Source organism: Pituophis catenifer, unplaced genomic scaffold, assembly GCF_029215685.1.
Source record: "Pituophis catenifer annectens isolate HBS135680 unplaced genomic scaffold, rPitCat1.0.hap2 SCAF_7, whole genome shotgun sequence".
Lineage (NCBI taxonomy): Eukaryota > Metazoa > Chordata > Lepidosauria > Squamata > Colubridae > Pituophis > Pituophis catenifer.
Window position 1 is genome coordinate 14,299,627 of NW_027256887.1, and position 26,537 is coordinate 14,326,163.

A 26,537-nucleotide genomic window follows, 5' to 3' on the forward strand; every position below is an offset into this window, starting at 1 on the left:
CTGTATTAAGCTTATGAGGTGGCTTGTGGTAAAATTTTGTCACCCATTTTCCCCATCTTGTAATAGCCCCGCTAATCAATTTTTGCTGGACAAATAACATGCCAAGTGAATCGCTTGTTTTTATGACTTTGATGAGATCCTACTTGTGGCTTTTGGGTGCTTTGGGAACATATGTAGCTACAGTGTTTTAAATTGCACCATAGCAGATTGATTCTTTATTGGTGGCAGGTCCTGCAACCTCATGGAAAGCTCCTGTCTGAAGTTCTAATAGTTGAGATTGGCTTTTTTTTTTAATGGAAAACGCATTTTCTTACCCCTCAAAAGGATGTCAAAAAAAAAAAAAAAAGCATCAGGGACATGCCCTGTTTTGGGTCACAACACAGATTAGTTACATCAGGGCTGTCCAACTCGTGGCCCACTGGCCAGATGCGTCACGCACTGTCACGCCCGGTTTAGCGAAGAGGAAAAAAGTCACGATACATCATGTGACACCACCGTGATGACGCGAGTTTGACACCTCTATGTTACATGATATACAGCCCTGTGGAGGATTCATTTGAAGGAGTTGCCCAATTGCTCTGCATGGCAGCCTTCAGAAAAGATCCTATGTCAAGTAAAACTGCACAATGTCACACGATGAGTCTGAGCATCCTTTATTAATTGTAACTCACAGCCTGATGAGTGATGGAATCCTTCACAAGTTGATCAACCCTGGATTATTTTGGAGAGGGATTGCGGCTGCATCAGACATGGGGTTTCTAGCACTGAAGCAGGACATTTCCTGAGGACAAGGGAAGATAACATAACTGAAGCTTGTGTTGATTTCCGCAAGTGTTTAGTAAACCAGGTTTATGTTGTTTCAGCCTCAAACAGCAGCATCCCGAAGCTATGTAGGTTCAAACACCTCAACAGGAGTGAATCGAGATGAGGAAACCAGTCGCTTTCACAATACAAAGAGAGGAAACTTCCATGAAGTATTTAACTTGCCAGAACATGAGCGTCCATTGGCAGGTATTCACACAACTTGGGAGGTGGAAATTACGTAATGAGATTTTTTTAAAGGCCCATAAAGTAACATTATTAATAAATGATTGACATCATAATGTAATCTGCTGTTGAATTCCATGGACAGCAGATCAATATTTTGCAGTCAACAGATTCTCTGTGCAAGTGGGATGGCTGATTTGACCTCTTGTTGAAATATAAATTTGAGGAAATGGAGCATACACTTGTCAGAGAATTTTAACTTTACCTTGGCTTGAAACATTTACTTCAGTGTCTAGAAGGGTTTGTATGCATTTTCAGAATTTAGGTTCTGTTGTTTTGGTGACTTTTAAAAAGAAAACTTACCACATAAATCAAAGTTTATTGAAGATTTCACTCCTTTATGAACATGTTTTCTTTGTAGGAGCTTGTTTGCCAACTCTGTATATAGAACTTTTAGCTGTATCTGAAATATACAAATATTACAGCTGTTTACTATGTAAAAGTAAAATGGAATAATTGTACTATTTTATAGTGTGTGAAAATGGCTGGCGCTGCTGCTTGATAAACAGAGATAGGAAGATAACCACTGATTACATTAGGAATGGCGTTCTCTATGTTACTGAAAAGTAAGTGTTTGCATTATTTACAGCAGAATGTTAAAACTAGGGGCCACTAGATCTGGGCTGCAAAAAATTGGATGATCACTGGCTGGCAATAGGGAGTTATTTTTCTCCCACCTCCTAATGTTGTCCATATTTTTGCCACCCTGACTTGATGACTCCATTTAAGGGGAGGGGGGAGGAGTTAAGTGTTTTTGTGAACTACAAAAAAAAGTATTTTAAAGAAAATAACTTTCAGAAGTTTTTTTGTGAATCTATAAAAGTGTTATTGAAGAGGTTGAAGATGCTTGCCATAAGTTTCGTAAGACTGAGCTATAACATAAAGGTTAATGGAAAAGAACACTATAGAAAGCTCCAATAAAAGAGTGAAATTGTTTTCAGTGGGGTTTCCTTAGAAGAGATCTTCATTGTTTTGCACAAGGACAAATCCACAGTTAATATGTGATCAAGGGAGAAAGCCACTTCGGTATAGCGATTAAGGCATCTGGCTATAGAAACTGGGAGACTGTGAGTTCTAGTCTTGCTTTAGATACAAAGCCGTCTGCATGATTGTGGGCCAGTTTTTCTCTCTCAGCCCTAGAAAGGAGAAAACAAGGGCAAAACACTTCAGGAAAACCTTGCCAAAAAATCATGCAGGAACTAAGCCAGGCAGGCGTCAGGAGTAAGAAACCACCTCAAAGGCAAAGAGGAAAAAAAGTGATAAGAGCATGCCATGAAATGGTAAGAACGCCAGAAAATATATAGTTTGGATTAGTTGGATAAAACAAAAGGTACCCAGCTTTAGCATATAAATACTAAAATTAAATTGATATGCTTCCCATCTTACTATCCAAAGCGACTCTGAGCGGCTTACAATATGATACATATATATAATCATTAGGTTTTAAAATTTGAAGTTATCTTGTTTTACATGTTGATATTATCTCTTCGAGGGAGATGGGCGGTCTAGAAATGTGAAATATAAATAAATAAATATAAATAACTCAATGGCAGTGTTTTAAATCATTTAGGATTTTTTTACTTTTTTAAAATTTATATTCTTTCTTTCCTTGCCTTTAGTTACTTATGCTTTGAAAGTTCCAAATCTGGTTCATCTAAAAGAAATAAAGTTATAAAACTTGCAGATATAACAGATATTCAAAAGGTAAGCACTTGCTTTTTCTTCAGTGTTTTGCTTTTGACTTCTTTTATGTTGAAGAAGCTTATCTATCATGTCGTGGTAAAAAATTTTTTTAACGCTGCATCAAATAGCAAATGGATGCAGTGAAATAAATATAATCCCAGATTTACTAACACTGATTAGGACTAAAAAGCACATCCACTCACAGCTGCCCCTGGACATGAAGTTTCAAAAATCTATGACCCATTTAGCATTAGCTGTAGGATTAATGTAGGAATACAGCATTAGTTGTAGGGCTGTTCATGCTTCAAATATAAGTTGGAGGGAATACTTTAGACCAAACTTGGTCCCCAAACTTGGCAGCTTTAAGACTTGCGGACTTCAACTCACAGAATTCTCCCAGAATTCTGGGACTTGAAGTCCACAAGTCTTAAAGTTGCCAAGTTTGAAGACCTCTGCTTTAGACTTTCACCTCTGTGCTATTCTTTAATCAAACTGTTATTTTCCCCCCAGATTTCTATGCAAGCCTAAAAAAAGTTGTAGTTGCCGTAAAGAGATAAATTACAACTTTTTTGCCAAAGATTTTTCAAGATTCCAAAGAACCTTGAAAGCAAAGAACTGTTTTAGTGACTATTAGTGATTTGCTATGCTTATATGCTCAAATGAGGCCTGAAGTATATCTTCCAACTGATTGCTAAAATATGTACAGCCATACATATTACTTTTTCTGCTGATCAAAAGTCTCTTTTTCTTCCTAGGATTAAATTTAATTCAAGATTGTCTATATTGGAATATAGACAGCAATAGCATTAATAATAGCAATAGCACTTAGATTTATATACCACTTTACAACGGTCTTTCTAAGTGGTTTACAGAGTCAACATATTGCCCCCAACAATTTGGCTCCTCATTTTACCAACCTCGGAAAGATGAAAGACTGAGTCAACCTTGGGCCGGTATGAATCGAACTGCTGACATTCGGCAGAATTAGCCTGCAATACTGCATTCTAACCACTGCGCCACCATGGAGACCTGGCTCTGGAGACCTCCATTCTTTAGCTCTTGATGAGGTAGCATTTCCCCCAGACTGATTTGTTGCAATTATCTTAGAGTCCTCAGATTCATGGTGCATGTGACATCAGTGCTGCACAAGCTGTACTATTTCCCAGTAGTCTTTTAGGTGCAATTCAAAGTGTTGATTACCACCTTTAAAGCCTTGTATGGCACAGGGCCAGGTTACTTGGAGGACTGTGTATCTCCAGTGGGCTTCAGCTCATTCTATCAGATCTGGCAGGGCAGGCATGTTCTGAGCCGCTTCTCTGAAACAAGATCACATAGCAAGACCCAGGAGATGTGCTTTTTCTGTCACAGCTACTGACCTTTGAAACAGCTTTCCCTCCAAGGTCTGGAAGATGAGAAAGCTGACTGTCTCTTCAGATATTAGGGCGGGACATTAATGGAGCCCAATATGTTTGCTGTGTTAGGATAATATTATTGATGATCCATGGTGGTACAATGGTTAAAATGCAGTAAAAAGGTAAAGTAAAGGTTCCCCTCGCACATATGTGCTACTCATTCCTGACTCTAGAGGGCGGTGTTCATCTCCGTTTCAAAGCCAAAGAGCCAGCGCTGTCCAAAGACGTCTCCGTGGTCATATGGCCGGCATGACTCAACGCCAAAGGCGCACGGAACGCTGTTATCTTCCCACCAAAGGTGGTCCCTATTTTTCTACTTGCATTTTTTACGTGCTTTCGAACTGCTAGGTTGGCAGAAGCTGGGACAAGTAACGGGAGCTCACCCCATTATGTGGCACTAGGGATTCGAACCGCTGAACTGCTGATCTTTCGATTGACAAGCTCAGCGTTTTAGTCACTGAGCCACCTGCTGGCTGCCAGCAGTTCGGCAGTTCGAGTCTCATCGGCTCAAGGTTGACTCAACCTCAATCAAGGTTGACTCAGCCTTCCATCCTTCTGAGGCCAGTAAAATGAGGAGCCAGATTGTTGGGGGGCAATATGCTGACTCTGTAAACTGCTTAGAAAGGGCTGTAAAGCACTGTGAAGCGATATCTAAGTCTAAGTGCTATTCTGTGAATTATTATTATTCTAAATTATATTCCATATTATGTTGTTTTTATTGTCATTTTAATGCACCATTTGATAGGTGTCCAGGGTTACTTGTTTAAGATAGGCAATCATATACACTTTCTACAGAAGGAAATGTCAAAATCACAGAATTGTGCAGTTGAAAGGGAACACAAAGATGAGATAGTCCTACACTCCAGCCACAAATCTTTTCTTTAAACACCTTTTCACTGAAGGATCTTTATGATTATAGAATGTTGGTCAAGCCTCCAAACATCATTCATTTTATCAATGAATGACTTGGTTTCTGGAAATGCTAAATTCCATGCTTACATTGTAGTTACTTTGTTGTATGTACCAGGAATGGCTGGCGTCGATACACTCTTTATAAATTTTTAACTACCAGAGAAAAAATGATTTTGTTTCTGTTTCGGTAACAAAGCATATTGAATATCTGGGGTTAGTGTTTTCCATCATATGTGGTATTTGATAAATCCTGATTCACTGAACCAGTGGGACGAGTTAGTCATGATTAGCCTATGTCCAATTATTTTGATGGATTTGTTCTATGCATAAGTACATCTGACACAACCATTTGGTTTAAATAATAGTTTCAGGTTACCATTAGCTGTGTAAGAATAAATCAAGCACGGAGGTTTCAAAAAATGGTAGGATCAGGCTGCTTTGATCGGTACTCAGTTATTATTTTTTTAAAAGAATCTTTATACAGTCCAGTGGTTGGATTTTACCTCTGTGCGGAACATGATTTAGAGCAGCGGCCCCCAACCTTTTGGGCATCAGGGACTGATTCTATGGAGAGAGGTTTTTCCGTGGACTGGATGGGGCAGTCTGCCTGCATGCAGTGTGCGGAGCTGGCAGCGGAGTTGGACAGTGAGGAGGCTGGGGAGGAACATGGACCAGTCCTGGAGTCTGGGGAAGGCCCGGACGAGGGCTCTGCGTCAAAGGCAGAGATTAGGCCAGGACCATCTGGGAATGATGCGCGGACTCCGGAGCCCCCAGAGTCGGACAGCAGAGAAGCAGAGGAACAGGAAGAGCCTGTTCCTAGTGCACGCATGCACAGAGCTGCCAGAAGGCAAGAGCAGCTAAAGCAAAAGGGACGACTCGGGAGCAAGGCCAGGAGATGATTGGCCCCTCCCATAAGGCTTAAAAGAGAAACAGAGGCACTTGGGCCTTTTGCAGGAAAGCAACGTTGCTAATTCTGTTTCCAGTTGGCATCTCTTGTTTGTTTCTGAACTTTGTGGGGCTTTGCCAAGTAAGGCCTTTGGCAGGGTGTCAAAGAAGATAAAGGTTGGTGATTATCCCGAAGGATTTCTTCTGAAGGACTTGTTTTGCAATTAATTGGGACTCAGGTGGGAATGAACGTAATTCTCAGCTGTTACAATAAAATAGGTTGGTTTGGGACTAATTGTGTATTGTAATTACTCAGTAAGCCTAGGTCACAACACGTGCATCCCGCGGATGGGGCTTCGCTTGTTTGTGCGGACCGGTTTCTGGCATGCCGTGGACCGGTGCCGGTCCACAGACCAGAGGTTGGGGACCCCTGCTGTAGAGCACATCTGTTTGACAAGAAAATAGTGATTCTCCTTGCTCCTTTTCCTCCACTGCGAAAGCAACATTCAGAAACACCTCAAATATGGGCTTTATAATACACTATTTTAAGAACTTTGGATATCTAGATAAGATACTGTTGTTTAAATTTCTGCACTGGTTAAATCTACTTTTTCTGTTGCATGTGAAAGTATTTGTTATGTAAATCTTTTTTTTTAATGTTTATTTTAGTACAAAGTACTTTCCGTTCTCCCAGGATCTGGGATGGGTATTGCAGTATCCACACCATCTACACAAAAAGTAAGTAGTCAAATCTGAAGCATATACATCAGTGGTGAAATCCAATTTTTTTTTACTACTGGTTCTGTGGGCGTGGCTTGGTGGGCTTGGTGTGACTTGGTGGGTGTGGCTTGGTGGGCATGGCAGGGGAAGGATACTGCAAAATCTCCATTCCCTCCCCACTCCAGGGGAAGGATACTGCAAAATCTCCATTCCCTCCCTACTCCAGGGGAAGGATACTGCAAAATCCCTCCCCACTCCAGGGGAAGGATATTGCAAAATGTCCATTCCCACCCCATTCTGGGACCAGCCAGAGGTGGCATTTGCCAGTTCCCCGAACTACTCAAAATTTCCGCTACCAGTTCTCCAGAACTTGTCAGAACCTGCTGGATTTCACCCCTGATATATATATTTCATTTGCATGCTGGTTACCATCACTTGACAATTTTGCTTGTCTGGAATACTGATTCTATCTCTTTTTGGAGCACTTCTTAGTTTGACAAATATGAATCATTTTATTAATAAAATGATTCATATTTGTCAAATTAAGAAGTTTGACCAATGCTTTTCCTCTTCTCTCTTCTTCCATTTTTTCCCCTTTTCTGTAACTCTTATAGTTTTAAGTTTGAATGATGGGAAGGCTGGCTTGTTATTTGCTACTGAGAAGAGTAGATAAGGCATGTACATCAGTGGTGGGGTTGCTCCCGATTCTGTCCGGTTCTTAAGAACCGGTAGTAAAAGTGGCAGGAGGCTCCGCCCACCCACCCGGACGTCATAAGGTACAATCTGCGCACGCATAAAAGTGTGCACACTCCCATTGCGAACCGGTAGTAAAGGTAAGTAGAACCCACCCCTGATGTACATGCAAAATTTTTCAATTCAGGGGCATAATATTGAGAAGAACTCTGGAGTGTTCTGTTCCTTTTCTAGACCATGGCAAAACATTCCGGAGTATGCTCCTCCAAAATCAGTTCAGTAGTTTCTTGAAGGAAATGCTCCAAAGTGGAAGCCTGTTTTGACCCTAGATCAGCAGTGTCAAACTCTGTTTCATTGTGGGCTGCATCAGGGTTGTGTTTGGCCAGGGGAGGCGTGGCCAGATCGACGTCACTCATGTCGGGGGAGCCTGTGGTGGCCCAAGCGCTCTGCCAGAGAAAACGGGCTCCCGAGCTCCGTTTTCGGCTGTGACGGTGTCTTGCAACCCTCTGCCAGCGAAAACGGAGCTCGGGAGGGCTGCACGTAAGCCGGTCCTTCGCTGTTTCCAGAGCGGCCCCGCAGGCCAGATCTAAACACCCCACAGACAGGATCCGGCCTGTGGGCTTGACTTTGACATTCCTGCCCTAGATCACAATGCTTCTATTTCATGAACATTTGCTTTCAGAAATCACCAGACTAGCCCCAAACTGAATAGCATTTCGAGGCAAGGGAAGGATTTAAAGTTCTGTGGACCTAAATTGGGGAGTTCTGCGTATAACCCAGTAGGCCTATTTTAAATAAGTTTAAAATTGAGATGAACATCTTTTTGGGTACTGTATAGGATTCTGCTATTATTAATGTATTGGAATGCTCACGTTTTAGTCATTCTTTTATTGAACTTCTTTGGGTTTTTTTTTTTTTTCTTTCTTTCCTCCTGAAAGCCGCTCGTGTTTGGTGCCATGGTACACAGAGACGAAGCTTTTGAGACTATTTTCAGCCAGTATGTGAAGATAACCTCTGCAGCATCTGCCAGTGAAAGCTAGTATATCATCCTTGCCGGTTATTATAGGAAACATCATGAATTTTACTCACCCAGTAGTGAATAAAAAGGTGGAACATCCTTCAATCATCAGTCCTGCAATAATTTTCTTTGTTGCATATGTCTTATGTTACAGAAGTGCATTTTTTACATGCCTTCCATGGTTTCTGTTGGTTTTTATTTACTGTTGTTGGTTTTTTGTTTTTTGTTTTGGTAATAAAATAAAAGAACAGTGAAAATGCTATCGGCACTGTTAGCCTTGCACATTAAGCACTTTCAATGTTTGTTCACTGACATTAAAAAGCTTAGGAGGATTCTTAGCAAAACTAGCTTGAGGGGTAGGCCTTGTCTTAATAAGACATACCCTGAACTCTGCAGTTCATCCGATATTTCTTTCGCTACGGGTTCTGCACACTTCCACTGCACAAATTCCATTGATTTAAGTGGCATTACTATATATACACAAATGGGGTGCAAGTTTGCGATTGAACTTAGCAAAAACTGTCAAGGACGTGATTTTGAAGGGTCTTGGTTTTCCTAAATGAGGTGTAAATAATAATAATATTCGAAGGTATGAGTATTTGAAGCTGTGCTTCCAGAAAACTTTCATACTGACTTCTGTATCTTTTCAAAAGGCATTTCTAGTTTTAGAGACAGTTGGGAGATGCAATTAAATCTTCAGAGAGTTGGTATGCTCATTTCTTATCGGCCTACCTTACACATCTTGCTTTGTCATTTGTCTTATGTCCCTCTGTTGACATAACAAATGTTCCCAGTGTTTTCGATAGAGAAGCAACTTTTTAGAATTATTTGGCATGCTGCATTATCCTGTATTTTCCTTAAAATATTGGATAAACATGAAGTTGAAAGTTATCAAAAATGTGTCCATTGGAATGGAAGAGGAATAATGGAAATAGTGTTGTATCAATGTACTACAAGCTCTTCACCCTTTGTAGTATTTTGAGACATGCAAAAAAAGGAGAGCTACACCATTGAATCGACATAATTTTGATGAAACCCTGGGATCTTGCTGTTACCCCTGTACATGTCCATAATTCTTTTTCTTTGGTATTCCTATTGGTAAATTTGGTATTGCACGAACGTTAATTTGCATTGGTTGATATTTTAGCTTCTTGAGAGCTGCAGCTATGCTTTTTGTAGCAATTAACTTTGCATGCGGTAGCCTTTTAATCTTGAAAAGAAATTGAGTAGATGGCTAAAATTCCACATGCCAATTTAATATTTCATAAAGATGGCTATGATACATTAATTTTGGTTTCTTTTATTTCAAAGTCAGCTTTTGAAGATTGGATGGTTCTTAACAGAGAAGCAGCAGATCCTGGAATCTATTCTGTACTCCAAGTGATCCCCTCAGTTGCTTTTTATTGAGTACATAGAGTCAATTGTTTACAAATACGATTGGAACCATCAAATAGGAAAATTGAGAGGCTGCTTCTGTGCTATGAACTAGTCTATCCCAAACCAACCCCTTGCTTTGAATTCTATTGTTGACTCTGTTACATGCATTTGCATGTAACATGTCACTACTGCTCAATTAAGCTTAATTATTATATGTTCAGATGTCATAAGAAGATGGACTAAAAAAAAAGTCAAGCATGACTAAAATTGTAGGCAATAAATGCTAGAAAAGTTTAGCAAACTGATTTATGTGTGGAGAAAACCTTGTTTCTTAAAAAGGATTAAAACACACGTTAATTATTGGTCTAGAATCAGGATCTGAAAGGCTCATATATTTTCTATAAGGTAATACGGAGTTTCAACTCAGTGCTAATGTGAGCCCCTAAAATGTTAAATGAATTTTCTGTATGTGATTCTCCATGATGAATTAAACTCATGATTTCAATGGACTTAGGGTAGGGCAAAAATATACCACTGATTTTTTAATAATTAAGATGCAATTCACATAGAAATGCAATCCATATAGAATTAAAACATGAGAAAATACTGCAACTTTATAACATAAAACCTTTTCACTGGAAATAAATAGTAAAGCTATCAAACCATAATTTTAATGGGAAGAATACACTTGTTTTCTTCTTTATGACCCTTGAAATCTGGATTTCATTTTTGAGATAGTTGCTCTCATATTTTGTTCCATATTTATTTTGGATTAACATTTGCCTTTTATAGCAGCAACTGGTTAAAAAAAAATCAATCCTAACTTTGCTGTTGGCGTGATCAGGCAGAGTGCAAGCAACATCTTAATGTGATCTTGATTTGCATACTCAAAACATTTGCAGCATCCCACAGAATTGCTGATGACTGCCTGGGGCTTGTGACCCACAGTTTGAGATCAACCACTGTAACGGGGGAAAAGTTAGTGATGGTAAAATGTCAGCTTTTTTAGTAATGCATTTCTATATTAACATTTTGTGGTTTATATAAGATGTTAAGCTGGTAGGCTTCAGAAAACTTTGAACAAATAAGGATTTTGCCAGGCATAATCCCAGCAAGTAAATGTAAAGATGGGGATATAAGCATTATGTCAGATTAACATTTTTACCAACCTAAATCAGAATTGTATTACACAGAATTGGTGTTTCCCCCCCTTCTTTCTAAAAAGCTATCCCTTGGATAGTCATGTTAATATATTTAATCTTATTAATATTTATTAAACCCAACATGTGTTTGTTAAAATAGATCATACTAGATAAACCTTACTGGCTTCTTTGACAAAGTGACTAAATTAGTGAATCAGGGAAATGCTGAGGACGTAGCATTTGATAAAGGAGACCCAGCCTGCTTCTTGGCAAGAGAAAAAATGTGGGATAGACAGCATCACTATCAGATGGTTTTGTAACTGGTTGACCAACCACACTCAACATGCAGTCTTCAATGGAACTACATCTACATGGAGAAGAGCATGCAGTGGGATACTTCAAGGTTCTGCCTTGGGCCCACTGCTCTTCAACATCTTCATAAAAGAAGGAAAAGAAGGGATTCTCATCAAATTTGGAGATGATACCAAGCTGGGGGGGAATAGTCAACACTTTAGAAGGTAGGCTCAAGATCCAGAAGGGATCTTGGGCCCCATTAAACAAAATTAAATTCAGTAGTGAGAAAAGTAGGATTTTATATTTAGGCAAGAAAAACCAAATGCAAACGTGTAGAATAGATGATCCTAGCTCAACAGCAGTGTCTGTGAGAGAGATCTAGGTGTCCTAGTTGACAATCAACTTAAGTATGAGCCAGAAGTGTGCTGCAGCTGCCAAAACAGCCAATACAGTTCTAGGCTGCATCAACAGAGGGATAGTACCAAATTGATGTGAAGTGAGAATACCCTTTATACTGCACTACAGGTCGTTCTCCGTTTTACAACCTTCCTTTCCACAGTTGTTAAGTGATTCATTTGCAGTTGTTAAATTAGTAACATGGTTGTTAAATGAATCTGGCTTCCCCATTTACTTTGCTTGTCAAAAGGTCGCAAAAGGGAATCGCATAACCCTGGGACACGGCAAGCATTGTAAATACGAACTCGTTGCCAGGCATCTGAATTTTGATCACAAAGTGACCATGAAGATGCTGTCATGGTGGTATGTGTGAAGAAACAGTCATAAGTCACTTTTTTTTGTTTTACTTTTGTAATTTCAAATGGTCACTAAATGAACTGTTGTAATTCGAGGACCACCTGTGTATTACTGAGGGCAGGATGAAGTAATGGGTGGAAAATCATTAAAGAGAGATCCAACCTAGAATTAAGGATAAATTTCCTGACAGTGGGGACAATTTAATCAGTGGAACCGTTTGCCTCTAGAACAGTGTTTCTGTGAGATTTTTTTTGTGAGGAAAAAAAGGATAGATTATATTGTTTACCAAGCAAGCTATTTTTCTTTTCTTTTTTTCCCCTTTTGTATCATTTTCAAGTGTACTTTTTAACCTTCAATCTGTTTCTAAAATTACTGGTTCTGTTGAAAATCAGATAACAGGATTTTTAAAAAAATATTTTTTTTTATCTCCGTTCTAGACACCCAAAGACTTGTTCTAGAACAGTGTATTTCAACCTGGCAACTTCAAGATGTCTGGATTTTAGTTCCCAGAATTCCCCAGTTCTGGAAGTTGAAGTCTACACATCTTAAAGCTAATGGAAGTTGAAAACTACCATTCTAGAAGAGGGTTGCTTCAAATCTATTTGTGAGATATGGTTATGCCACAATAATAATCTTTGATTTTTATATTTTCAGAATGAAACAGTATACGTAAATGGCTTTCAATTTTTCCCTATTCTTCTGTGTTCTTACAAGAATGTACAAAATAAGCTGTACTTTTAAAAGTGCATCCCTTAAAGAAAAGAGACTAGAATAGAACATGTATTCAAATGAGAATGCGAAGACCATTAATGTCTGTATTGTGTACATGAAAAAAACCCCAGGTATTTAGGAATTAGATAAATCTTATCGTGCAACATTTAGCTCAGTGTCCAATCCTTAATTTTATCCCAGCCTATTTCTGCACGAGGATATAAATTCTCCCACCGAAATTAGAAAAATGTCTCAATTTGTGCGCATATTTTCCTGACCTCTCCTGTACACAGTTCACCACTTCAGTGGTGAAATGTATAATTTTGTAGACTTTTGATGACAATTCGTTTGTGAAAAATACATACAGATATCCACCCATACACTAAAATGTGTAGGAGATGTGAAATGTACATTTTGCCATTGAAATACAGTCTTCATTTAGTCAAGCATTTGGGGAATTAGGTAAATATGCATTAAAATGGGAACTATTTTATTTTTTTCCCCTTCCTTGCTGAAGCCATGCACATTTTCCTACTGAAAGGACTAATGCATAATTAACTACTGTTCTTTGTGATAGGGGATATTTGATCTCATGCCCTAAAAATAATTTTGGTGTGCTGGGCCATCTCAGTGCTTTTCTTTTTCTTATATCCTGAAATGCTGAATATTTGTCAGTTTATTCTGTAAACTGCAACCACTCCTAGGTTTGATTTAAATTCATCTCTTTCTATGGGATTTTCATTCTCTACTTACTGAATGTAGCTCCATTAGTGCTACTAATACAAAGTGTTACCTTAACGTAGCATTTTTAAAAACCATTTTATAAATTTGTTGTGCTGATATGTAGAGTAGTATCTCCTGTGGCTCATGATGACTTTTTAAAAAAAATTAGTTGAATAAGCTGTTTTATTAGAAACATAGTGGTCATGTTGGAGACTTTTTCTCATTATAAAAGGAAATGAAAACTGATCACAACTTATGTTCCCTTCCTAAACTGCCAGAATCAGAAATTTTATTACATTAACATATTAATTTTGCAGGATTTGACTCTAGGCAAATCATGTAGCACCATAATGCAAAACTCTTGCAAAGCCAATGGATATGCTGTGTAAAGTGAGGGGGGGGGATTATTGAAGAAGTATGGGAGTGTTTGACCTGCAAAAGCAAATCCGGTAGTTTATAACTAATTATGTACATTTCGGCAGACATTTTTTTCTGCTACTAATCATTAAAAAGAATGGATGTGAAATACTTTTTATGTCTGAAAATTCAGTCTATATTTTGAAGTTGTAAATAATACATTAGCAGTGTAACTTTTGTTCAAACAGGAGCGTTGTACTGTATGAAAAACTGAACTGAAACAATTTGCCCTGTACATTTTTTAAGAGAACTTTCTTTGTTTTAAAAAAAGTGGGGGGATAGGGTATCTTGGTATAAATTATAATTTTTATTTAAATAAACCCTAAAAATGCTTTCTGCTCTTGGTTGTTTTTCTTCATGGGAATTTATTTGTTTAAAATGTTTATATAGCCACCCATCTCATAAATAGCTCTAGGCGTTTAACACAGCAACAGTTAAAAAAAAACCCTAACAGTCTAAACTAAACATATAATGTAAACATATAAAATAGAACCTAAGAAAGTGAGAGAACAAACATCACTTAATCTCATACAACCACCTTGTAGCTGTTCCTGGGACTCCAATGCTAGTGAAAAAAACAAATTTTAAGGGTCATCTAGAAGGCTAATGGAATGGGGCTACCCTCACCTTGGGGAATAATGGGCCATGGAGTTGGGGCCACAGCAGAATAGGTGCACCACTTGATTTCTCTTACATGAAGCTCCTTCGAGGACGGGATCTGCAGCACGTCGCCTCCTACCTGACCTGGTGGATGGATGGGCAGATATAATTGGGAAGAATAAATAAAATGCCCACCTCCCCTGCTTTAAAGATCAAGATGAGCCTCTTAAATTACACATGGAAGCAAACAGGGAATCAATGCAAGAAAGATGTAATAACTATTAGCACAGATGCATTTTGCATCAGCTGAAGATACTCGTCAAGGGCAGCCTCATGTAGAGCCTGCTACAGTAATTCATTCTGCATGTGAGCAGAGCATGAGCTACTCATGGTCCAGGAAGGCACACAACACAACACTATGAAAAGGCTCTCCTAGCCATGGCAGTTGCACAACAAGTCTGTCCTCCTAGAACACGGGTGTCTCGCAGCCCGCGGCCCGGATGTGTCACGCACTGGCCATCCCCACCCCCAGTTTAGCGAAGGAAGAAAAGTCACAATACGTCACGTGACAATGTGATGCCGCAAGTTTGACACCCAGACCTAAAAGGAGCCCCCAAGTTGCACAAGTCTGGGACAGTGCCACACCAGAGATGGTAAAATACTAGAATCAGAAGACCCCAAAACCCAGATCCACTCAGTCTTGCCAGGTTCAGCTGAAGCCTGGTTGTTCCATATCTGAAACTCTATAGCCTCCGTGCACCAGGAGAAGTGGTTAACTCCATTCCTTTTGCCAGGGATCACCAGCAGCTTCAGAAATTTTCCTCTAAGGGGACTCAAGGTTAGCAATTTCTTGGGGGGGGGGGAACAGAACTGGTTTGAAGCATAAAATACCACCCAAATTTTTATCCCACCCTCCATTTTTGCACTTGGATTGAAATATTTTACAAACACCCTCGCCTTGCATGCTTACTACTGGCGCCAGGAATTTTCCTCCTGGTGAACACAACTGGATGTTCCCCAAAAGTAAATGCAGAACCGTTGCTAAAATTTCACCCCAGATCTCATCCCGCCCACCATTTTTCCATTCAGGTTGAAATATTTTTTAATGCCACTCTCAACCCAAGAACCTACTGGAATTATTTTTACAGGGACTTAAAACTTGCTGTTATTGAAAAGAGAAACCAGAACTGCATCTAAGCATAAGGTTCATTTTTATATTTGGGTGGAACTATTTTCAACCCCCCCCCCAACCAATCAGTTATTGACGGCATCAGGAAATTTGCAATTAAGGACCTAAAATCAGTTGTTGTTGAAAAGAATCAGGATCCTATTCTAAGCATTAAATTCCTCCACCCTGACTCTAATCCCATTCTCCATTTTTGCATTCAAGTCTGAACCTTTTTTGAATCCCGCTGCCCATTGCTCATAATTCCAGCATCAGGAATTTTCGTCCTATGGACACAAAATCGGCAGTTCTCAAAAAAGAGAATCCAGAATGGGTTTAAAGCATAAAATTATACCCCAAATTGAATTGATATACTCCATTTTTCCATTCAACTTGAACAATTTTTCAGCCCTGCGCCGTTCACCTATCGGTGGTATCAAAAATTTTCATTCGAGAATACCAAAATCAGTGATTTTGGAAAAGAAACTCCAGAAACATTTCTAAAAATCCAACCCAAATCTCATCCTACTGTCAGTTTCTGAATTTGAGTCAAAATGGGTTTTAATCCATCTGCACTGTGCATTTATCACCGGCATCAGGAATTTTCCTTTCAAAGTGTCAATTTTTGAAAAGATACCCCAGAACTGATTCTATGCATAAACTTCTACTCTGAGTCTCAACCCATCCTCCTGTTTTTTTACCATCCCAGCCTGATCTACTACTACCAGCATCAGAAATTTTCATATCAGAGACCCAAAATCAGCTGTTTTTCAAAATCAGCTGTTTTTCTAGTGGCATTTTGGTAGTTGGATTCTACATGCAATTAATGGACTTAACAAATTGATGTAAACCACATTAGAAAACACTTGCTGGGGAAAAGTTCTGTGTTACTGATGAAAGCCATAGTTCTGATTTAGCCAACTCAATGCTTTCCAGATTTGTTAGGACTATATTTCCAGCACTGGTGAACAGATTTCTAATACATGCATAGGTACCAGATTATGGACCACCACCATAGACTATGAATCAAATACTGAAGCATTTGTGTTGGAAATTAAGTAAATTAAACATGTTATGATATTTCTGTGATAATTCATTACTTTGAATTCATGTACAAATTCAATATGGTAATGGCTATATTTTATTTTATATATATATATTTGCTCCTAGAAGCACGAAGCCGAAGACACCAGCCTGAAGATGACGAATGAGACTTCGTCGAAACGTTGCCAAGAAACCTCCAATTTTACGCGGGAGAAAACCCGAATAACCAAAGACCTATATGTATGTATGTATGTATGTATGTATGTATGTATGTATGTATGTATGTATATGTATGTATCAAATTAAATGAATTGATTTGGGATTTGCTTTATGTAGAAATAATTAGATTAGCAATTGTATGAAGGCATTTTTGGCTATGCCACTTTTTGTAGATGTTAGTAATACTGTATAGCAATAATATTAATTCCCATTATCTCTTGTTCGGCTTCAATGGCATCAAACTCACTGCATTGGAATTATGCATACCCAGCAAATATTTTTTCATTTGTGATGTAATTACTAGTTTCAGCATGAATGGAATGGAATGGAATGGAATGGAATGGAATGGAATAGAATAGAATAGAATAGAATAGAATAGAATAGAATAGAATAGAATAGAATAGAATAGAATAGAATAGAATAGAATAGAATCATAGGGCTGGAAGGGACCTAGGAGGTCTTCTAGTCAAACCTCCTGCTGAAGGCAAGAGACCTTATACCCGCGATGGCGAACCCATGGCACGCGGAGCCATATCTATGGGCACGCAAGCCATTGCCCTAGCTCAGTTCCAGCGTGCATGCGCATGCCGGCCTCCCCTCCCAGGAGTCTCCACGCAGCCCGTTATGGATGCCAGGTAAATACAGGGCTTGCACGGAGGCTCTGGGATTGGCCTACTGGGCCCACCGGTAACCTTTTTGCCGTTGCTTGCCAAAAGTGGGGGTCGCGTGGGGGGTCGTGTGAGCATGCGTGGGGGGGGCAGGGCATGGGGGTATTGAATTATGGGTGTGGGCATGCATGCACGCAACCCCCCTGCGCTCCCCCCACTTTTGGCACGCGACGGCAAAAAGGTTAGCCATCACTGCCTTATATCATTCCAGACAAATGATTGTCCAATCTATTCTTGAAAACCTTCAGCAACGAAAGGCAAGCATTTCCATTGGTTAATGTCCTCACTTTCAGGAAATTTCTCCCTAGTTCTACAGTAGATTGGATCTCTCTTTTAACAAGCGTCCATCCATTGCTTCCTATCCTAATCTCAGGTGCTTTGTGGAATAAATTGACTCCTTCTTTGTAACAGCCCTTCAAGTATTGGAAGACTACTATCAGATCTCCCATAAGTCTTCTCCTCCTTAGACTAGACATAGCCAGTTCTCTTACCTGTTCAACATACTGTTTAGCCACCAGTCTCCTAGTCATCTTTGTTGCTCTTTTCCTTCTAGGGTCTCAAAATCTTTTTTGAGAAGAAGTTTTCCTTTTGAGAAGCAAGAACTTTGGGGGAATTTTCCAGTTCATAAGACTGGCAACCCTCCATCTTTTGTATATCTAAATAATGATGTACCATTTATTGCCAGTAAGACACAGATTCCTTTTATTCCACTTAAAGGTAGAACTTGTGCAACGTTGAGTGCACTATCACGCAGAATCACTTGATGGCAGTAGCTCTCCAAAAATTTTTAACTAGGTGGACAATGTAGCTGAAAAAAAGAATTTTTACCAAGCACAATTTATAACAGGAGAAATTATAAGAAAGTTATTTTCTGTATTCATTATTATTATTGGACCTTTAGAAGACATATTGCATCTCCTCAAGAGATGTAACAAAGAACTTAACGGGTGCTTCTGTTCCAGGAAGAACAACAGTATCAGACAGAAGCAAATGCCCCTTTGTTTGAAAGAAAATTGCAAACGGATGAACTATAAATCTGTTTCTTTGAGAAATCTCAACCATTTAATCCATTTCCTTTCAAATGAAGTTGATGTTGTTTTGTGCAATTGATTGCTTCTAATTTATATGCAGGCAAATAATGGTTTTGCAGGTGGGGACTTCATTTCTTCCAGAACTTTTTGATGCAGAAATAGGAAATTTAAAGTTTTTACGAATGAATAGCTTAAACAGTAAAGCCATTTTGTAATGCTGAAAAGAGGTTTCTCTAAGGCCATGCTGAGACATTAAATTCAATTTGGCAAGCTGTTGAAATATTTTTAGCTGTTCTAAGAGTAGAATTAAAGGCCGAAGTCTGATTAAAACAAGACATACTACAACATTCCATTGTAGTATGTTGTTTGTTATTTAGAAAGTTAAATGTCAGGGAAAGAGTTTTCTCTCTTTATTTAATTGGAGAAAACTTTTCTTTTAAAATGCGAAGGCTTTCATTACACGAGATCGCTTGCATCTGTTTGGGTCTTCAGACTTAGTTTTACTCTTAGGAGACATGTATTATTAGAAAACTTATAGCATAAACAAACACAAGAAAGCCTGAAAAAAGAAATAAGAGATGGTGTACATTTAGATGCTTGCCATTCAATCTTCTAAGGTGAAAATTTACTACTTGAAGGTCCTGCAAGGGTAATTCTCATCTAAGAGCAGATTGTTCATAGATTTGATAGCTTATTAGTAACCTTGACTATCACTAAGTGTTGTATCTTTTTTATTCTTGATGAATGTATTTTATTCTCCTTATGTACACTGAGAGCATATACACCTAAGAGAAATTCCTTGTGTGTCCAATCACACTTGGCCAATAAAGAATTCTATTCTATAACAACTTTCTGGTAGGTGGGCTGGCCGTCAATTTTTGTGTTTTGGGTCATGGGTAGCAGTTGATGGCAAGTAGACAAGGGTCCATAAAGTTCTGGTGGTTAAGGTCCTTCACATGAAGCCCACAACCTGGTGAATCAAAAAAATAGGGCTCAAGTAGAGACAGTGACAAGTCAGTGTTTAATAGAAATTGATTATTGTAGACCACTTAAAAAATATCATTATTATGCCCTAGCAGCCTACTTAGCAATTTTTAAATTCAAGGTTTCTTCCAACCTGTACCCACACACCAGAGATGGTATTCAGCAGGTTCTGACCGGTTCTGGAGAACCGGTAGCGGAAATTTTGAGTAGTTTGGAGAACCTCTGACTGGCCCCACCCACATCTATTCTCTGCCCCCAGAGTCCCAGCTGATCGGAAGGAAATGGGGATTTTGCAATAACCTTCCCCTGCCACGCCCACCAAGCCACATCCACCAAGCCATGCCATGCCCACCAAGCCACGCCCACAGAACTGGTAGTAAAAAAAAATTAAATCCCACCACTGCCACGCACTAAAGAGATGTTGAGGCTAACTAGCTTTCTCGAGTGTAAGGTTGGCTTTTATAAATGGAGTCCTAGATGGTGCGACAGGATCAATCCAAGTCTGTTTACTGTCATTGCATAATAGTTACTCTAATTGCTGGGCAGTTTGATTATGTTGAACATATATTGTGTGTTAACTCCCAGGTTTGCAGGATGTGATTTAAAGTTTCAGGAGTCCAGAAGATGCTTCCGCATAATTTGTTTGTACCCATGTACAAACCTCATGTATGTCTTGACATTAGGGCACCTATAAATTGAATTCCTCTCAAGTAGAGGGGCAGAAAAACCCAGAGTGGGTTCAATAGCTGTTCATGGCTGACTGAATCAGCACAAGAGACATTCAGCTCCCGCCCATTGATTGATTGTGCCAATAGATTTTTCTGTTCCGTTCTCACTTCTGCCTTGGTGGAAACAGTGAGATAATTGAGTTTACAAGACTTATTAATAGATTTTTCTAATGTGTGAAAGGCCCTTTGATCCTTGATGTCCAAAATTAAATTAGATTTCAAAACAATTCTTTAGAAAAGTGAGCTTTTTGCATGAATGGGATAGATATTGAAAAACAAGGGACGGGAATACGAGCATCCCTGATAACAGATCATATAATTCAACCTTTCAAAGTGTGCTCATTCAGAATGAGAATTTCCTAACACCAAGGACTAGCTCACCCTAGTTATCGGTGATATTATTCATAAATCAATGCCAGACAGAGCGTTTGACTTGGGCAGGGATCGAATTGTCTTCTTGACCTAGACTTAGTCTTGTTAGCTGAAAAATGCCATCGCCCCTTTTTCCACAGTTGATCTATCTGAGCTCCTCAGCAGCCCTAAAAATAATAAAATAACGTAACAGAATGTGTTTAGTGCATGGAAACTGATAGGACTAGATCAGGGGTGGGCAACTATGGCCCTTTTACAACCTGTGGAGTTCAACTCCCAGAATTCAGCTTGGCTGTCTCAGGAATTCTGGGAATTGAAGTCCACAGGTTGTAAAAGGGTCACAGTTGCCCACCCCTGGACTAGATTCCAGCAGTATATTGCAGCAACAGTATGCTAACTCTTAGATTTTAAATGTTTGTATAATAGAGACTTAGATTGTTGAAATAAGGAATCCTAAGTTGTTTTGATTAAATAGTGTATTGGTAATACAAGAAGGATATGTGGCTAGAAAAAAACCTAGTATCTTTTAATAGCAATAGCACTTAGACTTATATACCGCTTTACAGTGCTTTACAGCCCTCTTAAGTGGTTTACAGAGTCAGCATATTGCCCCCAACAATCTGGATCCTCATTTTAACGACCTCGGAAGGATGAGTCAACCTTGAGCCGGTGAGAATCGAACCGCCAAACTGCAGGCAGCCAGCAGTCAGCAGAAGTAGCCTGCAGCACGTAAAATATAAAGCATTATTGTAATTATTGCACATTCCTTCAAACTATCCAGGAATACCAAGCTGTTTCAAGGCAGCTACTCCAAACTTCAAGCTTTGAATTTGGCTATTTAAAGCCATTGACTTCAAGGGGTGAAATCCAGCAGGTTCTGATAGCTTCTGGAGAATTGGTAGCAGAAATTTTGAGTTGTTCGGAGAACCGGCAAATACCATCTCTGGCTAGCCCTAGAGTGTGGTGGGAATGGAGATTTTACAGTATCCTTCCCCTGCCATGCCCATCAAGCCACGCCCACCAAGCCAAACCACACCCACCAAGCCACGCCCGCAGAACCGGTAGTAAAAAAAATTGAATTTCACCAATGTTTCAAGCCTGTACAGTGCAGAAAATAACAGAGTTACAAGAGACCTTGGAGGTCTTTTAATCCAACTTGTTACTCAAGCAGGAAACCCTATACCATTTCAGACAAATGGTTGTCCAATCTTGTCTTTAAAAAAGCTAGTTTTTGCTAGTTTTACTTTCTTAAAAACCTCTAGATAACTGAGAGATGGGAAACTCAAGGCAAGGAATTAAGCAATCAGAGACCATTGATAATTTTGAAGAAAAACTGAAACTAATCCTACTGAAATTTGTGACAGAGAATATATGGAAGAAGTCAATTGAAATATCTGTGGAGATTCTCAGTCGTCCAAGTCATAGTTGTTTCAAAGATGCTTTTTTCAAAGGGCAACTGGACTGTGGGTTTTTTTTTTTTGTTTTTTTTTTGAGGAAAACGTTTTGTTTCTCATCCGGCAAAGATTCTTGGATGAGAATGAAATATTTTCCTCAAGGAAAAAACAGTCCTGTTACCTTAAAGAAAAAAACACTTTTGAGAAGTCAATTGAAAAAAAAGCAACCTAAAATAATCTAGAGACTAAATCGTATTTTCTGCGGCAAAGTAAACATTTCACCATTGTCTCAATTATTTTGTTCCTATTTATATATATAGCTCAAAATGGGGAGCATACCTGATGCTCCCTCCTCCTCCTATTTCCCCACAACAACAACCCTGTGAGGGAGAGCGACTGGCCCAAAGTCACTCAGCCGGCTTTCATGCTTAAAATGGGACCAGAACTCTTAATTTCTATAATGTGCTTAGGTTTTTCCTCGAGATGTAAGAAATTCAAGCAAGATAATCCTTCATCATTGTTTTAAAAAAACATGCAGTGCTGTTTACTCTTTACTCTTCCAATTTCTGTGTGAGGCAGATGTTCATCTATCTTTCTTTTTGGCCTAATATGCAGAGTGGGTTTGATGAACATATTGATGCTCAGATAGTGAACTTGCCTAGTTTTTGAAGGTTGGATGCAATGCCTTTATTGTGCTCAATCTGTATATTTATAAATAAGCCCAAATATTGAAAAATGATAAATTAAGCATCCGATAACAGCACTGTATGTTTTTTTAAAACAATGATGACGTGTTATCTTACTTGAATTTCTCACGTCTTGAGGAGAAACCTAAGTGTGTTATAGAGATTAAGAGTTATGGTCCCATTTTAAGCATGAAAGCCAGCTGGGTGACTTTGGGCCAATCACTCTCTCTCAGCTCTGCCCACCTCACAGGGTTGTTGTTGTGAGGAAATAGGAGGAGGAGAAAGCATCAGGTATGTTCGCCATCTTGAATTATTTATAAAAATAGGAATAAAAGAATAAATAAATAAATAATACATACTTACATACCCTGTTTCCCCCAAAATAAGACATCCCCTGATAATAAGCCCAATCGGGCTTTAAAGTGCATGGCAATAAGGCCAAGCGCTTATTTCAGGTTTCAAAAAAATATAAGACAGGGTCTTATTTTCAGGGAAATACGGTACATACATACATACATACATACATACATACATACATACACACATACACACACACACACACACAGAGTAGAAATGAAGGGTACATTACATTTTTTGTAAATTGCACAAAGATCTCTGGCAGTTTTGGGATAAAAAAATAAATTATATATAGTTTGCTGACAGTAGTTTTTCACCAGGCTAGAAACTGGGAGACGGTGAGTTCTAGTTCTGTCTTAAATATTAAGCCAGCTGAGTGACCTTGGGCCAGTCATTCTGTATCAGCCCTGTATCAGAGGTAATGGCAAACCGCTTCTGAAAAAGCTGTTAAGAAAACTGCAGGGACTTGTCTAGGCAGTCCCACCAGGAGTCAGTACTGACTTAAATGCACTAAAAAGAATAGTTGATTATTTATAAAGTCTATTAAAACACGATTTTGTCTTGGAAGAATATGTTGGTTGAAACTGACATGTGCTTCACAATGTCAGCTGCTGCTGAATAAGTTCATATTCTGAAGAAAGTATTAAAAATGCTGAGGACAGCTTCATTGTGACATTTGGTGCTTTAGGCATTCTTAGGTCACTACCGATGCTTTCAGACTCTTAAAAGTATATTTTGGAGTTGCTGTCACTCAAATATGTGAATTCCAGATTCAGAATGCACCTTCTTGTGTAGCAGCTTGTGATGGCAACCGAAAGTTCATGCTATCTAACTTTCACACAATCTATTTTGAGAACTGTGTACTCTGAGTCAGATGTCCTTTTGATATGTGGAGAAATTAGGATATACTGTAGCTCATATGTATTTTCAGTTCATTCACAGCCACCCATTTTTTGAAGAATGTGCAAGGCGCAGAAACAGAAGCTGTATGCGTGATGGGTGAATTTGATTCAGAATCAGGATAAAGGCCTTCAGCTAGAAAGAAGAAACATTCCTTACTTATTTGACAGAACCTAAGAAAAGCTATATCCACTCCAAAATACCTGAAGGCATTACAGAAGTGAAAAGACCAGACACATTTAGTATTTTCTAAACATCTTTGGTTGATCTGCCAGATCTGATTATTGTTGACTGGACATTTCCCAGCCAATATTTTTTTTTATTTGTTCTCCTGAGAAATCCTCAAACATTTTAAATTTGATTTAAAGAACTTTCCAGGAGAAAATTGAACATACTGCAGAGAGCAGTTTAGTTTCATGGTCAATTCGCAGTCAATAAAGAACAATAAAAGTAATTTCATTTGGTGACACTATCCTTGTATATTTATGTTTCAGGTGGATTTTTGTAGTTGGGTCACAACTTCTAAAGATGTTGGGAACTTTTGTTTAGCATTAGTTCATGAACTATTTGTTTCAACTAAGTCTCCTGAAATGAAAATATAAAAGTGGCTTTATATTTATATTTATTTATTGATTAGCCTATAGGCCATATCAATGTACAGGTTCAAACACATAGTACCAATAAAATTCTAAACAAATAAATTAAAATGAGAGTATGGTAAAATACAATAGTTATAGGATAAAATACAATAATTTAATATATAAATATGTAAAATAAAATAAAATGACATAAAATTATACTTCTGTATCCCCTCTGCAATTTATTGAACCTAGGTATGATTATGCTACATAATGTGAAGTAGCCATATCACATTAAGTCAGCTTGTTTACTGCGTATCTACCCAATGGATTGGATTTCAACTCCCATAACACTTTACCAACAATCCAGGGGTGAAATCCAGCAGGTTCTGACAGGTTCTGGAGAACTGGTAGCGGAAATTTTGAGTAGTTCAAAGAACCAGTAGCGGAAATTTTGAATAGTTTGGAGAATCAGCAAATGCCACCTCTGGCTGGCCCCAGAGTGGGGTGGGAATGGAGATTTTGCAAAATCCTTTTCCCAGGATTGGGAGGGAATGGAGATTTTGCAGTATCCTTCCCCTGCCACGCCACCAAGCCACACCCACCAAGCCACACCATGCCCACCAAGCCACGCCCACAGAACCGGTAGTAAAAAAATTTGGATTTCACCACTGCAACAATCCATAGTTGTGAAAACTGGATGAAATCCAAGAATTGCATGCCTGTGGCTTCAAAAGTTGAACCTGACAAGTGAAGAGAATTATTGTGAGCTGTTTAGTACTGATAGGTTTCTGGCCCAAAAGTAAAATTTTATTTGTAGAGGTTTTTGAAGAAACATGGAATAAAAATATGCTGGTGGCTATTAAATCTACAACTGTTCAAAGAAACTGTCCTTTCTTTTTCTTGATAGGATGCTGGGATGACATCAATTTTTGCAGGATTAACTATAAAGCTAGAGATGTAAAAGAAATCTCTGAAGGATTTCTTTTTGTGCTAAATATTGCTTGCCAAAGCAGGGCCTGTTTTATTATAGACACCAGTACAGAATGAATCCATTTGTATCTGTTTGTCAAAAAATAAACCTCATTGGGATATGAAATATGCATCTCAAAAGAATGTGGGTTTCTAAGAATTGCCCAAAGAGATTACAGGAGGGAAATGTACATTACAAAGAGTGAACCAATTAATGTTTTTTAAAGAAGAGTTTCTTGGGAAATGCTTAAAGCTATGTAAATCAGTTGTTTAAAGAGACTGAATGTTAGGGAAGACTTGCAAACATAAACAGTTGGAAATTTTGTATATCCCTAGCCCTTAAAAATGAAAATCCCCAAACACCACAACCTAAAACATCAACAGCTTGTAATATCTAACATTAATAGTATGTAGGTTGTATTTTTAATTATCTGCCTATTCCTACATGTGGTAGATTTTTTTAAACCTGGTTCCTTGATTTGCTCTTAGAATACAGGAAATTGTTAACTTTCTGATTCAATTAATGTGGTTGAGCCTCCCTCCAGATCTAAATGATCTCCAGAACTTCAAGTCATAGAATTCTCTAACTTGTTTGGTCCATCTGTGACCATCTGTTAAAAGGAGCCCTCTACCGTAGACCTCTCCTGGATTATTTTTCATCTAAAGGAGAAGCAGAAGTAGAAAAACTAACAATGATCTCCTGCAGTTGCAAGCTTTCTGTGAAGATACAGGAAGTTTTGTGGATGGAAGAGTCACCTCCCATCCTAGAAGAAAGTTGCTCTGCATTACCCTGTTCCCCTCTGTTGGTCCATGGCAACCCTTAGAACTAGAGCCACCAAAACTTTGTTGGCTCTATCTACCTAGTAGGTTTTGGATGAACAGAATGAGAGCTGAACTTCAAAAGTGAACAGGGCCAGGGCCTATTTAAGGAAGTCATTTCAGGACTATCTTGAAATATATTGTACCTGAATTGAGATGAAACTTGCTGCTGGGTGTCATGCTGTGATTTTATGACTGTGTTGTTGTTGTTGTTGTTATTGTTATTATTATTA

The 26,537-nt window shown here is 38.7% G+C and overlaps 1 protein-coding gene and 1 long non-coding RNA gene across 5 annotated transcripts in view; one reads left to right on the forward strand and one right to left on the reverse strand.

Annotated features, from left to right (window-relative positions):
* Positions 1 to 16,803, forward strand: part of GRAMD4 (GRAM domain containing 4) — a 107,143-nt gene extending 90,340 nt beyond the window's left edge. For 3 of the 4 annotated variants that reach the window (XM_070946713.1, XM_070946714.1, XM_070946715.1), the window contains exons 15-19: positions 864 to 1,011; positions 1,520 to 1,613; positions 2,667 to 2,751; positions 6,609 to 6,677; positions 8,291 to 8,658. In XM_070946713.1, the coding sequence (XP_070802814.1) occupies positions 864 to 1,011; positions 1,520 to 1,613; positions 2,667 to 2,751; positions 6,609 to 6,677; positions 8,291 to 8,392 (498 nt within the window). In that variant the 3' untranslated portion in view covers positions 8,393 to 8,658. Of the gene's footprint in view, positions 1 to 863; positions 1,012 to 1,519; positions 1,614 to 2,666; positions 2,752 to 6,608; positions 6,678 to 8,290; positions 8,659 to 16,722 lie in introns of those variants that run through there. The other variant, XR_011600608.1, reaches the window with a different exon arrangement.
* On the reverse strand, positions 667 to 3,749 carry LOC139319070 (uncharacterized). The gene is made up of 3 exons (XR_011600609.1): positions 3,648 to 3,749; positions 1,351 to 1,450; positions 667 to 781 (listed from the first exon to the last, which is right to left on the reverse strand). It is a non-coding gene; the product is annotated as an uncharacterized lncRNA (long non-coding RNA).
* Positions 16,804 to 26,537: the final 9,734 nt, after the last annotated feature.